At 42.3% G+C, this 21398-nt stretch overlaps 1 protein-coding gene across 10 annotated transcripts in view; it reads right to left on the bottom strand.

Annotated features, from left to right (window-relative positions):
* Window positions 1-21398, bottom strand: part of pdzd2 (PDZ domain containing 2) — a 632977-nt gene that overhangs the window by 31836 nt on the left and 579743 nt on the right. For all 10 annotated transcript variants that reach the window (XM_068032021.1, XM_068032011.1, XM_068032069.1 and 7 more), the window contains 3 exons: window positions 17502-21339; window positions 4613-4730; window positions 1238-1339 (listed from right to left, as the gene is read on the bottom strand). In XM_068032021.1, coding sequence (XP_067888122.1) covers window positions 1238-1339; window positions 4613-4730; window positions 17502-21339 — 4058 coding nt within the window. The remainder of the gene's footprint in view (window positions 1-1237; window positions 1340-4612; window positions 4731-17501; window positions 21340-21398) is intronic.

Genomic DNA, 21398 nt, shown 5'->3' with positions numbered 1-21398 from the left:
AGCATCTCCAATTTTAATTGTTCCACCATTGATGGCTATGCCGTCAGCTGCCAAGGTCCTAAGCTTTGGAATTCTCTCCCTAAACCTCTCCACCTCTTTCCTCCTTTAAGATGCTCCTTAAAACCTACCTCTTTCACCAAGCTTTTGGTCTCCTGCCCTAATATCTCCTTATGTGGCTCAGTGTCAAATCTTGCTATATAACATTTACGTGAAGTACCTTGGGATGTTTTATTATGTTGAAGGAATTAAATTGCTCCCAGCTTATTTTACACCCACTACCTGAAAAAAATCTTTAACTTTTCCTAGCAAGAAGACTAGTAGTCTTCACACTGCCCCTCCCTAACACAATCTGATTACTCTACTGGATGAATTTCTGCCAACCTGATGCTCTGGAATTCCCTCCTTAAGCCTCTCCACCTCTCTCTCCTCCTTTAAGATGCTCTTTTAAAAACTACCTCTTTGAGAAACCTGTCCTAACATCTTTTTCCATGGCTTGGTGTCAAATTTTGTTGGATGCACGCTCCTGTGAAGTGCCTCTTGATGTTTTACTATATTAAAGGTGCTATACGAATGCAAGTTCTGGTTGCTAACACCCTCCAGGACGTAGCATTGATCCAGGAAAGTGCAGAAGGAAACCGGTGTGCAGCATTCATTAAGAACCACTTACCATTGTCTCCGGAGCAAGGTATATAACTTGGTTGGGGACTCAAGATAGGTGATCTCTGTTGATGGATGCTGTACGTGTAGACTGCAGGCCAATGGTATGGATTGGAACATAGAAACCCAGAGCTCTCAGTAATGGTATGGTGAGTGGAACCACATTCTATTGCCCACCCCCTACTGAACATCTTTTGAGATCTTGGAACCCCACCCAACTGACAAACTTATCATCCTACACCAAATATGTAAAAACCCTGTCCACAAATCTTACTTCCTGCTTTCACAAGGTCACTTTTTTGTCAATATTTCCCATTAATTTTTTTAATTATCATCTGTCGCAGTGCAGTTACAGCCCTTTCACATCTATTTTATGTACTTTTATAGCAATGTACTTGTAATCCTGTGGATCCTGTAGATGGCGCCAGTTGACATTTCCATTGCAATAAGTGGTGTTGACAGAAACTTCACATGGTTACTGCTTTGTGAAGCAAGAACTAAGAACTGATCAAATGACACCAACAACAGTAGTGTCAACTATTTGCATTAAAAGCAAATAGTTTCTCCACACAATACTTACAGTTACAGATTTATGCTCCTGGTCCACCCCTCCTGCGACACTGAAACCCAGTCCAGCACCTTCATCTTTGGCCAATACTACGATATAAATGTCTTCTTTACTCTGTTCTCACAGAATAAAAAAAATAATGTTCACCTAATTTTGCATTATAACCTTGCGACATTTTCCATTAATATAAGCAAGCTCTGGTTTTAGAATTCCACATTCTATTTCAAGGAAGTACTATGTAACCAAACCCTGGATTTTCCCTCATTTTATTTGCTTAAAAGTCTGGTGGTGATAACTGAAGAGGGTGAAGTAGTTATCAATTCTGAAAAGTTAACTCCAGAGCTACAAAATAAACTAAACAAAACCTGCAAATGAGAAGAACAGGTTAAAGTAAAAATCTAACAGGTTTGGAAGAAAAATGGGCAATATATGTTAGGAATATTATGGAAAAAACGAAGAACAATATGGAAGCTAATCATCAATTAAGTCCCCACTTGGGGTCAAATTGATGACGTTGCCGGGAAGATCCCCACAGTAGATGGGCCACCCCGTTGAAGCCTCCTTTAATGAGCCTGCGGGTGCCATCCTGTGTAGGGGCTCCCCTCCACAACAATGTCCTGGCAGCTGTGGCAACACCTATTTTTAACAATTTAAGAAATCTTCAGAAGGCGCCTCCATCTTGGTCTCCCTCCTCTCCAGGTTGGTCTGCCGGCCCCTCACAGCCTCAGGCACTCCGATTGGCTTGCCCGCTGTCCCTAACTGGATGGGTTCCCAGAGGTGGTCTGTTAATCGGCTGCATCCTCAGTGACATAACATGATAAGCATGCACATAACCTTGTCCACTTTTCTCGATATTCTTTTATTACACAGGGAAAACTTCTAGTGGGGCAAACTAGTAGTGGGCATTGAAACTCAACTGATTAAGTTGTGCCCTGAAACAGTACTGCTGTGAGAAATAGTATGCATGCTGTTTCCAAGGCCCTTGCAGAAGAAATAATGTGGCCTTACCATGTGGGTGCCATCTATAATGACCTAGTTGGGAAATGGGATTATTGGCCTCACCATATCATTACCATCTCATTTAAATATACCTGCCTTTTTTAGATACTCATTGGAAAATCTGTGCTTAGGCTTCCAGGCCTACTCTTTAATCAGGAATCCTGGGTTTAGATTTACAGCCATGCTTGGTTAATTGGGGTAGTCCAGTAATTTTAAGAGGAGGAAAAGGAAGATTTGGAAGACTGGGCAAGGCAGTGATCTAGACATGGAACCTTCATCACTGTAACCTGGATTTGAACCCAGTTAAAATGATGTGATGGAAATCTCATTTGTCTGCAAAAGTTTTATGTGAAATTCATTGGGAATATTCAATCCAGGTCCCAATGTACATGGGCCCAAAGAATTGCATTGCCTTCGTCACTTTCTTGCTGGACCACTATTATTGGGACTACCACCAGCACAGTAAAGTCCAGACATGTTGTGAGATTCCATTCCCTATCCTCTGGGTTGGACTAATTTTAAGGCAGACACAATCTTGAAAGTTCATTTAAGTACACAGTAAAAATCCTTATGCAACAGACTAAAGTTTAACAGCAAGAAGATTAAAACACCTGCTGAGGTTTTACTGCATAAATATGACAAAGTAACTCGGAAAGGCCACAGAACAAATCTAGTGGATAAAGGGAAAATGTTCCACCTTCTGGGATTGGGCCAGACCAAAACAGATTGTTGAGGTGCAGAAGGAGCTTTACTCAGTAGCTTGCTGTGTAACAAAAGAAGGATAACGAGAAGGAAAAATAAAGTATGTATAAAAAAAGAACAGTTGTTCCAGCAAAGTATGCCACTGTTGTACTAAGCTGGCAGACAGCAGTGAAAGCTGTTTTAAATCAAGTGACTGCACTGGTCAGCTGAGCCATGTGAAGTAGTTTAACTAAGCTGATCCATATTCTAATCGACAGTGGATCATTTATATTGCAGAACTTCCTTGGCTATGCAACATGGTTCCATTCCCTGCACTCTAAATTAATCCAGTTTATACTGCAGGACAGAGACAGAGCCTGCAGTTTAACATTGCACATGTGCACAGTGCCACAAGCTCATATCCATATCTTCAACATTCTAACACAGACCTCTCACAATATCGGGCTGTATAGTCTAGCAATATTCAGAATAACATCTTTGGCCTGTATAGGTAGGCTGTGAGCTGAACCTGCCTGTGGCTAGAATAAAATGGCTGACCCAACAGTAAGCAGTGGGCCTGTAACAGAGATATTACGTTGTCATTCAGTGTGACTGAAATGGCCAACACATGTCTTGATTTGCAATCTCAGCAAACTTAAAACTGATTTGATAGGAACAGGCTACATTTAATTTCGAGATTTCACTTAAGTGGCAATAGCAGAGAATAATCAGCTTAAGTTGCATACTGCCAAGAGAATCAGAGAAACAAAATTCTGTTGTCTCCAGACAAGCAATTATTAAAAATTAAGATTCTGTCATCTGTTGCCAGTCATTCATAAATCAGATTCAATACATTAGAAACAGTTCCCTTTGAATTATTTCCAATAATTAAAAAATAATGTGCCTTTGGCAGTGCAACTGTTGAAATGCACAGAAAGACGAATAAAATTCTATATCATAACGCTGCATGCCAGTTACAGCTGTGGTGTGCAGGAACATTCATTGATGTTGAATATGAAAACTCATTTGTCTTTAAAAATGTAAATGTATTGTTAGTACATAACTATTACTTTCTGAGGAACGATCGTTATGAGAATCGAACCAGGCATGGAAAATTATTGCATGCCCAGAGATCTCAAGATAGGACAAAGGGGATGAAATCAGCCTTCAGTAGTAACACAAAACTAATGGTAGCGAATGGGCAGTCTATTTTATAACCTGCAGCTTTTCTTTAGCATTTAAGACAATGGAAAAGAAAATCAGGCAGGGTTGAAAGGCTGCCAATTCAGTATCGTCTATTCTGTGCTATCGCCAAAGGCCAACTTCACCCCACAAGATTTTCATTTGTCAATGGAATGGTGCTACTATAACACAAACTGCCATTTCAGAGGGACAGGCATACAAATTGAGACACTTAGATCTCGTTCTCTGTTATGGTTCTATGTTAAACAGTCGGCATTAAAATGACAAACGGTATGGCTAATATTTACTTTTTCCTTAAAGAATTTTAAGTCTTGAATAATGCTATAACTGGCAATTGATACTGCCAGCACTTTCTTCTACAGTTTTTGCCTCTTGTAATGCCAACCTCCATGGGAACGAGCACAAAAAACATACCTGCTAGTAAACAATAGAAACCAAACAGAAATCTGTAATGTTTACCTCCAGCCCTGATTTCTGGGGATTTAGAACTTTGGAACTTCTCACCTCAGCTACTGTCTTGGCTTCCTGGATTATTTTCGTGATATCTGCTTTAGCCATTATTGAGGACAAAACAGCTTGTACTTTCTGTTTCTCCTGGGTGGAATGGGATAAATCTTCAAGACTGAAAAACATATTCAGAAGGCTTAACCATGCTGTAGGTCAAGTGACATTATAAAACTGCTCAAATATACAGTGCAATTTCACAGAACTATCTTATCCTATAAACCAGGAACAACAGCACAGTGCATTTGTGCTGAAACGTGACACAGCCTGGAATGATTGGTTCCATGTTTCTGGCCATGATTCCTTACAAATTACCTTCCTCAGGAATGCTGTTATGTGAAGACTGAGAGCAGAGGCCAGAACTCTGCACCCACGGGGAGAGTGCGTGGCCTTTGGAGAATAGACAGGGAGAAGAAACTACCTTAAAAAATATTAAAGATTAAAAAAAACACAACTCTGACTTCCCATCTTACCATCTGAGTAACAGGAATGAATTTCATTTGTATATATTAAGAGGCAGTATTCATAAAAATATAAGAAAGAGGAGCAGGAGTGGGTCCTTTGGTCCCTCAAGCCTGCTCCACCATTCAGTAAGATCCTGGCTGATTGCCTACCTCAGCTACACCTTCCCGCACTATCCCCATAATCCTTGATTCTCTTCGTATCCAAAAATCTATCTATCCTTGACTTGAATATACTCAACGATTGAGTTCTCTGGGGTAAAGAATTCCAAAGATTCACACCCTTTGAATGAAGGGATTTCTTCTCATAGTCCAAAATGATGTAATCTGAGACTGTGTCCCCTAGTTCTAGACTCAACAGGGGAAAACATCCACCCAGCATCTAACCTGTCAAACCGCTTAAAATTGTGCATATTTCAATAAGATCATCTCTCATTCTTCTAAGCTCAAGGGAATATAGGCCTAGTCTAAGCGATCTCCTAATAAAACAATCCCTTCATCCCAGGAATCAGTCTAGTAAACCTTTCATCCACTTCCTCCAAGGCAAATCCTTCGATAAGCAGATACAACTGCAGTAAAACTTCTTTACTTTTATATTCCCATCCCTTGTAATAAAGGCTAACATATCTTTGCTTTCCCAACAGCTTGCTGTACCTGCATGTTAACTTGCTGCGATTCGTGTACAAGGATACCCAGGTCCCTCTGAATACCAACGTTACCCAGTCTCTCATCATTTAAACAATATTTCTGCTTTTCTATTCTTCCTACCAAAATGGATAATTTCACATTTCTCCACATTATAATCCACCTTGCTAGTTACAACCTCATTCTTTTTTACATTCTTTATTAATGAGTTTATATTAACATTGCAACAATCAGAACCCATATAAGAATAAGCAGTACCTCCTTTCTCAGAACACAATATTACATCAGAACAAATAAAGACTTTGGCTTGCTTTTCATTCTGGGGTCAGGAAAATGACTCCTGGATAACTTTCAGGTCCTGACACCTCACCTCCAGTGCGCCGATGCTATTTTTAAATGTTAATGGCCTGATTGGGCAGGAGGTGAAGTTGGTGTCCAATTAGAAATACAGGAACATAAGAGCAGGAGTAGGCCATTCAGCCCATTGAGCCTGCTCCACCATTCAATTAGATCATGGCCAATCATCTACCTCAACGCCACTTTCCCGCGCTACCCCATATCCCTTGATGTCATTAGTATCCAGATATCTATCGATTTCTGTCTTGAATATGCTCAATGACTGAACTTCCACAGCCCTCTGGGGTAGAGAATCTGAAAGATTCACCACATTCTGAGTGAATAAATTCCTCCTCTTCTCAGTCTTAAATGGCCTACCCCTTATTCTGAGACTATATCTCCTGGTTCTAGACTTATTAGCCAGGGGAAACATCCTATTTACGTCCACCCTGTCACACCCTGTAAGAATTTAGTACGTTTCAATGAGATCACCTCTCATTCTTTGAAATTCTAGAAAATGCAGGCCCTATTTCCGCAATTTTGCCTCATAAGCCAATCCCGCCATCCCAGGGATTAGTCTGATGAACCTCCATTGCACTCCCTCTATGGCAAGTATATCCTTCCTGAGATGAGGACACCAAAAGTACATACAATACTCCAGGTGTGATTTCACCAAGGCTCTATACAATTGCAGCAAGACTTCTTTACTCCTTAAATAAAAAACCCTTGCGATACCATTTGCATTCCTAATTGCTTGCTGCACCTACATGCTAACTTTTAGTGATTCATGAGCAAGGACATCCAGGTCCCTTTGGACATCAACACTTCCCAACCTCTTACCATTTAAGACATACTCTGCCTTTCTGTTTTTTCTACCAACGTAGATAACTTCACACTTATTCATATTTATATTCCATCTGCCGTGTTCTTGCCCATTCACTTAGCCTGTCCAAGTCCCCTTGAAGTTTCCTTGCATCCTCCTTACAACTTACATTCCCACCTAGTTTTGTGTCATCAGCAAATTTGGAAATATTCAATCCCCACATCTAAATTATTTATATAGATTGGGAACAGCTGTGGCCCAAGCACTGATCCTTGCAGTATCCCACTAGCAACAGCCTGCCGTCCTGAGAATGATCCATATATTCCTACTCTCTGTTTTCTGTCTGTTAACCAATTCTCAATCCATACCAGTATATTACCCCCAATCCCATGTGCTCTAATTTTGTTTACTAAGCTCCTGTGTGGGACCTTATCAAAAGCCTTCTGAAAATCCAAAGACACCACATCCACTCGTTTTCCTTTATCTATGTTACAGGTAACATCCTCAAAAAAACTCCAACAGGTTTGTCAAACATGATTTTCCTTTCAGAAATCCATTTTGACTCTGCCCAATCATATCATTATTTTCTAAGTGTCTAGTTATCATATTCTTTGTAATGGATTCTAACATTTTCCGTAAAGCGGACATCAAACTAACAGGTCTGTAGTTCCCCATTTTCTCTCTCCCTCCCTTCTTAAATAGTGGGGTTACATTTGCTACTTTCCAGTCTGCAGGAACCTTTCCAGAATCTATAGAATTTTGAAAGATAAACACCAATTATTCCATTATCTGTACAGCCACCTCCTTCATCACTCTGGGATGGAGCTCATCTGATCCAGGGGATTCATCAACCTTCAATCCAGTTAATTTTTCAAGTACTACCTCCAGGAGGTGGTAACTACCTGCTTGGGCCAGAGGCAAAGGCAAGCGGCAGCCCTGCTGGGGCCTGCCACTGCCTGCCGAGGAGAGCACGCAGCTCCTCAGAATGGAATGGAGACTAAACGGTCAAAACAAAGGTACTATGCACCTCCACGTCATGCAGGATACCGGGGCTCCCGATAATTTTAACCATTTTAAGAAACACCTGCCCTTTGCTTCACAACAAACCCGTCATCTGTGCACTAATGTGCACCAGACTGTTCAGTCACCAGAATCTCTTTGCAAAATTGTGGTGTCTACCTCCCCAGCCCATTAACAAGCTCCTAAAGGAGCTTAATGGGCCCTTAATTAGAGGCTTCCCTATTCCCTCCCCCAACCCCTGACCTGACCATGAAAATCCCAGACTGTCCTGGATGCATCAGGTTCCAGAGATGACCACTGGGACTGCGATCTTCAATTTCTTTTTATTTGCTCATGGGATGTGGGCATTGCTGGCTAGGCCAGCATTTATTGCCCATTCCTAATTTCCCTTGAGAAGATGGTGGTGAGCTGCCTTCTTGAACCACTGCAGTCCTTGAGGTGTAGGTACACCCAGAGTGCTGTTAGGAAGGGAGTTCCAAGATTTTGACCCCATGTCTGCTCTTGCTCTCGACCTTACAGCCCTTTGAAAATCAAACCCCTTTAGTCTTCAACATCAATCTTTGTTGCCAGAGGACATAGGTGAGGTTTTAAATGATTACTTTTCATCTGTGTTCACTATGGAGAAGGATGATGTAGGTGTAGAGATCAAGGAGGGGGATTGTGATACACTCGAACAAATTAGTATTGAAAAGGAGGCGGTATTAACGGTTTTAGCGGCCTTAAAAGTGGATAAATCCCCAGGCCCAAATGAGATGTATCCCAGGATGTTATGTGAGGCAAGGGAGGAGATAGCAGAGACTCTGACACAAATTTTCAAATACTCTCTGGCCACAGGAGAGGTGCAAGAGGATTGGAGGACAGCGAATGTGGTACCATTATTCAAGAAGGGTAGCACGGATAAACCAGGTAATTACAGGTCAGTGAGTCTAACATCGTGTGCTAGGGAAACTATTGGAAAAAAATTCTGAGGGACAGGATTAATCTCTACTTGGAGAGGCAGGGATTAATCAAGGATAGTCAGCATGGCTTTATCAGGGGAAGATCATTTCTAACAAACGATTGAATTTTTCGAGGAGGTGACTAGATGTGTAGATGAGGGTAAAGCAGTTGATGTAGTCTACATGGACTTCAGTAAGGCTTTTGATAAGGTCCCCCATGGGAGATTGCTTAATAAGTTAACAGCCCATGGGATCCAGGGCAATTTGGCAAATTGGATCCAAAATTGGCTTAGTGGCAGGAGGCAGAGGGTGGTGGTGGAGGGTTGTTTGCAATTGGAAGCCTGTGATCAGTGGTGTACCACAGGGATCGGTGCTGGGACTCTTGCTGTTTGTAGTGTACATTAATGAATTAGATGTGAATAAAGGAAGTATGATCAGTAAGTTCGCAGATGACACGAAAATTGGTGGTGTCATAAATAGTGAGGAGGAAAGCCTTAGATTACAGGACGATATAGATGGGCTGGTAAGATCGGCAGAGCAGTGGCAAATGGAATTTAATCCTGAGATGCGTGAGGTGATGCATTTTGGGAGGACTAACAAGGCAAGGGAATATACAATGGATGGTAGGACCCTAGGAAGTACAGAGGTTCAGAGGGACCTTGGTGTACTTGTCCATAGATCACTGAAGGCAGCAGCACAGGTAGATAAGGTGGTTTAGTTTAGAGATACAGCACTGAAACAGGCCCTTCGGCCCACCAAGTCTGTGCCGACCATCAACCACCCATTTATACTAATCCTACACTAATTCCATATTCCTACCACATCCCCACCTGTCCCTATATTTCCCTACCACCTACCTAAACTAGGGACAATTTATAATGGCCAATTTACCTATCAACCTGCAAGTCTTTGGCATGTGGGAGGAAACCGGAGCACCCGGAAGAAACCCACACAGACACAGGGAGAACTTGCAAACTCCACACAGGCAGTACCCAGAATTGAACCCGGGTCGCTGGAGCTGTGAGGCTGCGGTGCTAACCACTGCGCCACTGTTAGGAAGGCATACGGGATACTTGCCTTTATTAGCCGAGGCAAAGCATATAAGAGCAGGGAGGTTATGATGGAGCTGTATAAAACGCTAGTTAGGCCACAGCTGGAGTACTGTGTACAGTTCTGGTCGCCACACTATAGGAAGGATGTGATTGCACTGGAGAGGGTGCAGAGGAGTTTCACCAGGATGTTGCCTGGGCTGGAGCATTTCAGCTATGAAGAGAGACTGGATAGGCTAGGGTTGTTTTCCTATGAGCAGAGAAGGCTGAGGGGGGACCTAATTGAGGTATACAAAATTATGAGGGGTATAGATAGGGTAGATAGGAAGAAACCTTTTCCCTTAGCGGAGGTGTCAATAACCAGGGGGCATAGATTTAAGGTAAAGGGTAGGAGGTTTAGAGGGGATTTGAGGAAAAACTTTTTCACCCAGAGAGTGGTGGAATCTGGATGAGCACTTGGAACGTCATAGCATACAAGGCTACAGGCCAAGTGCTGGAAATTGGGATTAGAATAGATAGGTGCTTGATAGCCGGCACGGACACGATGGGCTGAAGGGCCTGTTTCTGTGCTGTATAACTCTATGACTCTATCACTGTTACCTTTTTTAGGATTCTGTCAGATTTTTCTCTCGTTCTCAGCACCAAGAACCAATTCCTTAAGCAAGCTTTCGTTGCCTATGAATTTAAATATGTCCTAATATACACAGTACCGGGTTATGCAGGATTGCCCAAAAACTAACTCTAACTATTGTGAATAACACAATACAATTGAGCTAATCCCTCTCCGATTGTCCTAGACTTTGGATAGCAGAAAAATAAACACTCTCAGATCATGTGCCTTAGACTTAGACTATTAACTGCATGTCAGCTTGATGCAAAGTAAAAAAAAAGAGGTACAGAAAGTGAACATAGCAGATTTCATAAAATTACAGAACTCTTAAATTATACTTCCATGGTTACCAAAATAAGATGTGACCCTTCACTCACTTTCTTGATGATGCCAACCTGCACCAGTGCCATAACACAGATTTGTATGCAAAGTTTCGTTTATTCTTAGAGTCTCCATGCGGATGCAGTATAGAGGACCTCCGAAAGAACTGAAGTACTGCAAAAATACATTAAATATACCTCTCTGTCTAGGCAAGGAGCTGAAAATGATCCCCTACCTTCAAAGACAACCTGTGACACTCTCACAATGGATAACTTGAGCTCTAGGTAACTGTTCAGGAATGCTAATCAACAATTAAAATATATAATATCGCAGTGCTGGCTTTTGTGCTTTTGATTTTCGTGTACTTGCATTAGTCATTCCTAAATTATTAATAACTGGTACAAATTACATCAGAATGGTAACATGCTAATAGCATTAACACTATTATTCACAGCTCCAAGTGCAATGTTAGATCAGTGCAGGGAAATAGATTAGTGGTGGAACTGCAAAATTAAGTTTAAGGGAAATTTAAAGTCATGTAGACAATTAAAGGGAAATGGAAAAAATAGAGAAACAAAAATCCTTATAGACTTTGTAACAGTTCAAAAGGTGTTTCAACTTATTGGCAGTTTTAGCCTTGACCAAAAGGGACAGAGGACAAAATCGCAGGCAAAAATAATAAACTTGCCATTTATGTGAAGCTTTTCACAAACTTTAAGATGCCCCACAGTACTTCGCATCCACTTTTGAAATGTAATCATTGTTGTAATGTAGGCAAGTGTACTGGTCAATTTGTGCACAGCAAGGTCCCACAAATAACAATGACTAAATAATCTGTTTTAGTGATGTTGGTTGAGGGATAAATATTGGACAAGACACTGGGAGAACTCCCCTGCTCTTCTTTGAATTGTACCATGGGTTCACATCAATTTAGCATCTCATCTGATAGATAACATTTCTGACAATGCATGGTGTTGCATGAGGTGTTGTGAGGTGGGTAGCCCTGTTTGCCAATTGCACACTACCATCCACATAAGTCAGCATTGCAGAAGAGCTGGAAGAAGGTGGAGGCAGAGTTGACATCACAGCTGGCCAGAACTGTCATTGATTGTCCCAGAGCTTTGCTGTATGATAGCTACAGGTGTCCAAATTAGCTATCTAAAACCTGGACCTTGTACAGACCATTCCCCACGCTGTTGCAAAGTGGGCTTAATAATGTTGAGGTTCATACGTTTGATGGTATTTTTGTATGTGGCCAATCAAGCTATGCTGACTGTTACATAGAATTACATAGGCCGGGATTTTTCCCTCGGCGGACAGGAGCCATCCAGCAACTGAAAAGTCGGTGGCGAACACGCCTCCGCCTGGCCTGGGGATCTGATCCGCATTTTGTGGTTCCCCAGCTTTAATTAGTCTGAGGTGGGGCTTCCATCCACTTGAAGCAGGAAGTCCTGCCTAATGGAGCTGCCGGCCAATCAGCGGACTGGCAGCTCTTAGTCCCTGCAGAGCCACTGGGAGGGGTGGCCACTGTTAGGACTGCAACCCCACCACTGCAAAGAAGATGTCAGGGAGCCTGGAACGAAGGTAAGTTTTTGGGGCCTCGCCAGGGGTGATAGGTCAGGCCCCGGTGAGGCAAGGGTGGTCAAATGGGGGGATGGGGCAGGGTGCATGTTGGGGGTGGTTGGGGCAGTGGGGGAGGCCCTCCATCGGGCACAGGGTGCCTGATGATGAGGCTCCCCCCTCCAGATCATCAGATTCCTGTGGCAGCGGGCGAAGGCCCTTAAGTGGCCGTTAAGTGGCCACTTAAGGGCCTTGATTGTCCTGGAGCGGGCGGGCTGTTTTTCGCCACCGCTGCCCTGCATAAAGTGGCGGCGGAGGCGGGAGCAGGTCGGGAAGGGCCCCCCGAGCCTCCCGCTTCATTTTACGCCCCCCCCACCATCTTCCCGTTCTTTGGGGGGGGGGGGGTGGTGGGAAACGTAAAATTCTGGCCATAGAATATACAGTACAGAATAAAGGACTGCTCAGGTCAGGAAAAAAAAACCTGACCGGAACCCGACAGTACCACACCAGACCTGAGCCCGACCCAACCCGAGACCCTCCATTTTATCCCACGCCCGAACCGACCCGATCACTGAAATGGTCACTTTACCTACCTTGCAATTCCGAATCTGCAGGAAGCTGCAGCATTAGCATGATGACGTCATAGAGACACTCACTCACTGAGTTTCCCTCCTTGACATCCCAGGTCCCCAGCTCAGGTAGGCTTTACAACTTTTGACACTTACTAAACTCAGCTTCCCAGCACAGCAATACTTATTGTGTGTCCGACCCGGACCCAGCCTGACCCGAGTCCGAAAGCCGGACCCGGAAGAACGACCCCCAATCCGACCCGAACCCAACACATGTCGTCAGGTCCCGTCGGGTTCGGGTCGGGTAGCAGGCCTTTAGCACAGAAACAGCACATTCCTGTCCATGCCGGTATTTCTGCTTCCTTCGAGCCTTCTTCCATCTTTCATTAACTAACTCAATCAGCATACCCCTCTGTTCCTTTCTCCCTCATATACCTAAATAGTTTCCCCTTAAATGCAGCTATGCTATTCGGCTCAACTACTCCATGCGGTAGCAAGTTTCATATTCTCACTGCTCCCTGGTGAAAGAGCTTTATTCTGAACTCCTGATTTCTTGGTGACTATCGATATTGATGGCCTCAAGTTTTGCTCTTCCCCACAAGCGGGGCTGAATTTTATAAGCCCGTGGAAAAAATGGCAGCCCTTGAGCCGCTGCGATTCTAAGTGCAGTGGCTCATTTAAATAGCTGGGATGGGCTACCACCGCCCCCCACCCCAACCCCCGAACACGTGGAGGGGGCGGGCTGTCCGTCCCTGGAAATGGCGTCCGCTGCCTGTGCACAGGCGCTGACGCTATTTTTAAAGGGCTGTGAGCCCTACCGGCATATTTAAATAATCATTTAATGGAATTAAATAAATACATCTCTTTTGCCCCTCTCCCACCCCCGCAATAACACTTAAATTAATTATTTTCCCTTTCCCCCCAAAACAATGACCTTTACTATCTGACCTTCCCCCGCAACTGCACAAACTCTAAACTATAACCCTTCCCACCATCCCCTACACCCATGACATTAATGTGACCCCGGCCCCGTCCCCCCCAGCACTGAGAAACTTACCTCCTACCCTGTCCACCAGTGTTGCACCCCGTTTTCCCAGACGGGGATCTGAAGGCGCGGGAGTGCTGGCCGCCAGGCTGAAGATTGCAGCAGGACATTGGGAGGCGATGTAAGTTTATTTAAATTAATTATTTTAATTGATTTAAATATTCAAATTATGGTCCCGTCACCAAGTGGCGGGGGCCTGCCACGGGACCTCGCCGCCGCTGGTAATATCGGGCCGGGCCCTGCCGGCGCGAGGTCCATGGTGGGCCTTATTGGGGCCATCTTCAGGCTGCCTCCCGCCACATAGCCTGACATCGAGGGCTCCTTAAAATCCAGCCCGTGGAAACACTCCCGCTGTGTCTATTCTATCAAAAGCGTTCGTAATTTTTCAGACCTGAATTAGGACTTGGACACAGCCTGTTGATCACCTTGACATAGGTTCTTCAATGCAGTGCCACTGAAAGCATGGCATACTGTGAGTGGGGTGCTTCTGAGGAAATATCCACTTGCACATAGCAGATATCTCCATTAAAAGTCACACTTGGTTTCTGTGATACTTTCACATCATTACACTTAGTTGATAATACCTCTATTTGTTACACGGGGTGGGGTCAAATAAAGGTCATGGGTGTAGGGGATGGTGGGAAGGGTTGTAGTTTAAAGTTTGTGCAATTGTTGGGGGGAAGGTCAGATGGTAAAAGTAAGTGTTTTGGAGGGGTAAGGGCAAATCATTAATTTAATTTGCAGGGGTGGGAGAGGGGCAAAAGAGATGTATTTATTTATTTTGCTAGGTGGGGAGGGCATTTCATTAAAAACTCATTCTAGGTACCTTCAGTACACATCACTCCTGTAAGTGGTGGTGTGATAGTTATTTGGAATGTTAAGGATATTACAAACAATTGTGACTATCCCATAGTGAGGGTATATCAGTCTGCAATTGTGCATTCTGGCTACTAGGTTCACATAGATTGTTCAAAATTCTCTCTGAAAATGTTTTTCTTCTGTTACTGAAACTTATAATGTCCAAAGTTATGGTCTAGACAAAACAAAAAAATATAAATAAAAATAAAATTACACATTTCATATTATCACAATTAGATTTACCCATTGAATAGTGTTTTGTATTTTTAATGCATTCTTTAACATTTTAACATGATAGCCTCAGCCACTTCTAAAAGCCTGAGCTTTTACTTGATATTTTTGCCCAGAGCTGTGACTTTGTGAGCCGAATTTAGATAGCACAGTTGGAGAGGATACAGAGAAGATTTATAAAGATGCTGCCAGAATGGAGAATTTTAGCATGTAGGAAGATTGGATAGGTTGATGTTGTTTTCTTTGGAACAGAAGAGGGTGAGGGGAGATTTAATTGAGGTGTACAAAATTATGAGGGACCTAGATAGAATGGATAGGTAGGACATATTTCCATTAGCAGAGACTCAATAACCAGTTGTAAAATAATTGGTAGAAGGATTAGAGGGGAGTTGAGTAATTTTTTAACCCAGAAGATGACGGGGGGCTGGAACTCACTGTCTGAAAAGGTAGAAGCAGAAAACCTCATAACATTTAAAAAAAAACACTTGAATATGCACTTGAGATGCTGTAACCTACAGATCAAGAACTGGAAGGTGGGATTCGGCTGGATAATTCTTTCACACCCAGCATGGACATGATGGGCCAAATGGCCTCCTTCTGTGCTGTAAATGTTTCTCTGTTCTATATGCAGTTTGCCTAATATCCCAGCATGTCTTAGTGCTGGTCTGGCAGCTGTACTGGTTGGATATTTTTCTTCAGCTGATAGTACTTTCTGTCCATCAGCTTTTCTTAAAAGTAATTTTGAAAAAGGGGAGTGATGAGAGTGAACAGATAGTAGGAAGGAAAATGGATAATTGGAAGGTAAAAGAGTTGAGGACACAAGGAGAGCGAGGGCATGAGGGATAGATGAGCGATTGGAGGCGAGGATGGGAAGGCAGCCACTGAGGGCCACATTTCCTGTAACTCCCATCCCCAATGCAACTAGCAGGCAGTCACTGGTGACTCTTATCTCTGCCACGCCAGGCCATCCCACATATCATCTCCCAACCAAAATTGGCGCAGTGGTTAGCACCGCAGCCTCACAGCTCCAGCGACCCGGGTTCAATTCTGGGTCCTGCCTGTGTGGAGTTTGCAAGTTCTCCCTGTGTCTGCGTGGGTTTCCTCCGGGTGCTCTGGTTTCCTCCCACATGCCAAAGACTTGCAGGTTGATAGGTAAATTGGCCTTTATAAAATTGCCCCTAGTATAGGTAGGTGGTAGGGAAATATAGGGACAGGTGGGGATGTGGTAGGAATATGGAATTAGTGTTGGATTAGTATAAATGGGCGGTTGATGGTCGGCACAGACTCGGTGGGCCGAAGGGCCTGTTTCAGTGCTGTATCTCTAAATAAAAATAAATAAATAGGAGTAAAAGAAGAGTTAAGGAGAGATGGGCCGGAGAGGACAAAGAGATACAGAAGAGGAGAGATGAGAAACAGCAACATGAAGTCATCAGATAAGAGTGGTCCTATTCTCCACCTTTACTATATGTAGCCCCACAGGAGATTGATTATAAAACATCATATTCTCTAACTCACTAAGATCAAAGTCATGGAAATCTGAGAATTTAACCTTTTCACTGTGTCTTTTAAATGGGATTCATGGTTATTAGAAATGGATCAAGGCAAATACTATGGACAGGTGGCTAAATGAACTGAATTACTTCTGCCTGAAACTTGGTACAACATTACTAACGTCCACTCATAGTTGATCCTCTAGCAACTGTCGACCACCACTAACAGGGCCCTCTAGGTTTTGAACAATCTGTGCCCACAGACATACAAAATAGCTACCTTGGCTCCTCCTATGGTTCAGTAAGTAAATGAACTAGCTGCCGTGGTATTCCGACATACAGATTAAGAAGCTGGTTCAATCTATGGATATATGAGCTACCCAAGCTCCGCTGCAGTGGTTCCAGGTGCATTGCTAACCTAAACTAAAGAAGTAAGGAGAAAGATAAATAAGGATTTCTGCTTCTCGTTGCTATACAGAAAACCATGTATGGATGAAAGGTGAGCCCAGGCAAAGCACTCATTTGTGCAATTGTAATCCAGTGCACCCAGGAAAGGGAAAAGACTTAAAAATCTTTTCTAGATTGGATGTAGATTACATCTGTTTATGATTTTTGTTAAAATTGTATAAAGTAGGCAATATTGATTTGTAATTACCTGTACATTTTGCTAAACTTAGCCAATAGCGGAAATTATACCCTGAGGTTAACAAAACCTGGTCTCCCTCTGAGCTTTGATAGTTTGGACCAGGTTGGCTTAAGGCTAACTAACTCAGGGGTGTCAATTCAAAAAAGAGTTATTAAAAAAAATTTCACCTGTTGTTCTTTTAGACATTTTCCACTCTTGGCATTTAGAGAATAACAATGAGTTATACAGCTCTGCACTCTGAAATCAATATAATTCAGTTCATAGCTTCAGACATTATTGTTACTTACCTGACAGACCAACTCCTGCACTTGTTTTCAGACAAATTCTTACTATTTGTCATTTCATCATCAGACCAAGAATCTAGTGTTCCAGTGCTGCTTTTCCAGGAACTCTTTGATCTTAAACTAGAAATTCCAGATCTATAGATTTTCACTAAACCTGAACCATTGGTAGCAGAGGAGGTTCCAGAGGAAACATTTGTAAGGCTTTCAGCAGCAGGACCAATAGATGTCCTTGGCTTGACTTCCAATTCTGTTTTAAAGCATTGGGTCATTGGATCAGTAGAATAATCACTGCACAGTTTGTCAAGTTCTGGCATGCTTAATGCTCTCAGTTCCCGTAGCCTGGAGCGAGACAATGAATTTGGTCGATGGTTGACTGATGATCTACTTTTACTATTGTTAACCTTGCATGAAGTGAAATCCTGCTCATGAGACCTTCCACTGCTGGAATCATATTCCTTGGTCTTCTTAAGCTCCTCAGTATTGCTCTCAGAATGATGTGTTTCAAATTTTAGAAAAGCCAGGCTCGATGGAGACTTATCTAATTGCGGTGATGGAAAGGCAACCTCAGAGCTCCCTTCAGTGTAAGAGCTCAAACTACGTCTCAATGCACGCGATGCATCAAAGTCTCGATTAGATGAAATATTGGATGTCATTAGAGGTATTGCACTCCCCGATATTCGCCTTCCTATTGCTGGCTTGGTAGAAGAGCTTGCATTGCAAGTAACAAAGGATGAGTCGAGAAATTGCGTGTCTATTTTCCTAATTACTGGTTTGTCAAAGCTAGCTAGGCTCTCAAAAGACTTAATTCTCTGTCTAACAGAAAAAGAGCCACCATCTGGTGGACAATTCAGTTCATTTGTAAGACTTCCCATATTTGATTTGTCCTTGTCCCTTTGATAGAAGATAAATTCAGTGCCGGAGTGTTTCTCTTCACTGAAAGATTTCCTTAAGATTCCAGTTGCCTCGATTTTTGGTTGATCACCATCTGTACCTTTAACAGTGGAGTGTAATTGTAATGTGTCAAATGATTTTACCTCTCTTTCCAGTAACAGTTTTTGTTTTTGAGAAGAAGTTTTAATTGCATGGTCAGATGGATATTTATCAACTTGTGTATCAACACTACTTAACTGATGTGCTTTCTGCTCTAACCTCACAGGAGGTTTTGGCGCTATCTTTGGTTTCTGTGCATTATCCTGTGTTATTGAGGTTTTAGTTGACTCGTGTTCCATAAGGCTTGAAGAAACAGCCATGTTATTAACTTCTTTCCGCTCCAAAGAAGGTGATGTTAGTTTTAATTCAATAAAGCTACGTCGAGTTGCCATGCACTCTTGATCATCTTCATACAATAAATTTGAAGAGAGTACAGGAGAGTTTTTCAATGGTTTAGATCCTGAGGGTGGCAAATGTTCATCCGGCTGATCTTTTTGTAATAGTTCCTGCTCTATTTTCTGTGCTTCGTGTGACAATTTCCCCCAGTTTTTCTTGGCCATGTTAGCATTCTCACACAGTTCCAATTCCGTTGGTGATGTGATATGCAATTCAGTAGATCTTTCACTGGACATTTGTGCAATGCTTTCTTCACTTCTATAATTTTCCAATTCCCCAAATGGCTTATGAGAGTTTTTAATCCATGCATTTTTCCTGATATCTTTATATATTTCTTTGGGTTCTTCATCTTTTAGTTTGTGATCCAGTGTTATTTGTTGTTCTGTCTCTTTTTGGTCTTTAGCTTCTTCTTTCATCACTTGTTTTTGCCTTTCATTGTTCAAATCCACTTTATCAGTGATCGTAGGTGACTTTGTTTCACCTTTAGTTTTCTGTCGTGTTTGGTGTCTAGTATCTGCTGCTAAATGCATTGAAAACTGTTCTCCTGAAGAATGTGCAGGAACTTTACTGATGTCTTTCTCTTGCTTCATTTCAGATTTATTTTTTTCAGGTTGTTTGTTTGTTTTAAAATTACATATTAATGATGCTCTTTTTGTGAAGAGCTTTGATGAAAGATGATCACAAACTGGTGACTTTTCTGGACATTTTTGCAATGACTCTGATTTTTTGGATCCATCAAACTTTGTTGCATTCTTCTCACAGGTATCCGAAGGTGGCTTGTTTTTACTTTTAATGCTGAGCCCCTTTAGTTTTGGTGCAGAATAGAACTTCTGGTTTTTGTCCTGAAACTTAGATCTAGTACACATTTGAGATGTTGCTCCACTTTCACTTTGCCCTTTAAATTGTGCGGCGCATTTGGCATTTTGTGCTCCCAAAGATTGTTTGGGCTGATTTTGTCTTTGTTGCTGGGGACTAGAATTTTTTACACTACCTGACAAAGCCAGTCTTTCCTTTCTGATATGAGTCATGGATGAAGCTACATCCTGAGCACCTAGGTTAAACTTATTTGTAGCAACTAGGCTGGGCTTGGGCACTGGATATTGGGATGAAAGGCTTGTTTTTGTAATTTCTGCTTTCTTGGTATGCTTCAAGATATCTAATGATGAAGAAAAATTATTGTCTGTTCTGCTCGATTCCAAGCATGATTCTGGCTGAAGACTTGATGAAGAAAAGGCAGAATCACTGTGGTGTTCTAACTTTTCACCAAATTCCCTGACAACTTCTCCTATACAATGGCATTTGTCTGACACTTGGTTATGAAAGGTCATTACATCTGTGCCTTCCACAGCATGCTTTTTATTCATTTGCCAATCCTCCTTGGAAGATGGATCAAATCCTAGATGTTTGATTTGTGAATCTTTTACATCCATAGTAGTGAGGGTACTTGTGCTTTCAAATTTGGTCAGCTCAAAGGGCCTACCATCAACAGATTTTGGCAATGGATTCTGTTTGGAAATCTCTATTCTATTCTTACCAAAAGTAGAAGGCAGTGTGGAAGAGAGTAAACTATCCACATTTTTATGGCATGAAGAGGGTGGATTTGAATTTGGCTTTTCACCTGCTATAATTGTCTCTTTACTTGCTATGGGAGCAAGCTCAGTCATTGATAAACCACTCTTATGAAGAACATCTTGATTCAGATTTGTTGGAAGGCGCACAAATTGCTGTGATGTGTTAATTTGATCATTAGGCTGGTAGCAGATTTCAACCTCTTCAATATCTGAATCTGCAACGCTAAGGCTTTCACATTGACTGAAACCAACATCTCCAGGCAAAACCACCACCACTTTACTGCAAGATAATTGAGGGCTATCCGAAGATTCAGTCTCTGAATCAGTGTCCACTGCAGCAGCGTACATGGATTGTTGTTTACTATTTTCCTTGCTGTCTGTTAAACTCAATGGCTTTTCCTCCTTCTCAGTGCTTAAATTTCTAGAGTAGTTAGTCAGACAGGTTTTGTTCACTGAAAATACTTTACCTGTATTGACTGAATTCAGAACAGAATAGTCAAGAACTTCCTGTTTGATGTCTGTGGATGAGTCACCTTTACTACTTATGCCATTTGTGTTGTTGATAGCTTTTACTAAATGAGCAGCAATCTCATCTTGGCACCTTTCTGAATTCAGAGGCAAAGTATTTGTAATTTCTTCCTGAGCAGAATTTAGTTGATTGATGACATCATCGATGTTTGTAACCGGGATGTCACATTTGTTACTGCGCAGTAAGGTATTATAAGAATCCTGTGACACCACTTGGTTCTTCTCCACAGCGTCTCCAGTAGGGTTTCCCTGGGGCTGCACTTCCATGCTTGTTGTTCTGTTCTGCTGCAAGTCCTTAGTCTTTTCCTCACTGCTTTTGTTGGCAATTAAGCTTTTATCAGGTTCTATATCATCAGGTTCTACCAAATTCAGATCTGTTGAAGACGATGAGATGATACTGGAGAGTCTGCCTCCAGCTGTGGAAAAAAAATGAATTAGAGAATATTGTCATGTTTCAAATCTAGATATATATAGA

Source organism: Heterodontus francisci, chromosome 1 (genome assembly GCF_036365525.1).
Source record: "Heterodontus francisci isolate sHetFra1 chromosome 1, sHetFra1.hap1, whole genome shotgun sequence".
Classification (NCBI taxonomy): domain Eukaryota; kingdom Metazoa; phylum Chordata; class Chondrichthyes; order Heterodontiformes; family Heterodontidae; genus Heterodontus; species Heterodontus francisci.
Note: the sequence above shows the minus strand (reverse complement) of the source record. Positions and strands in the feature narration are given on the sequence as shown.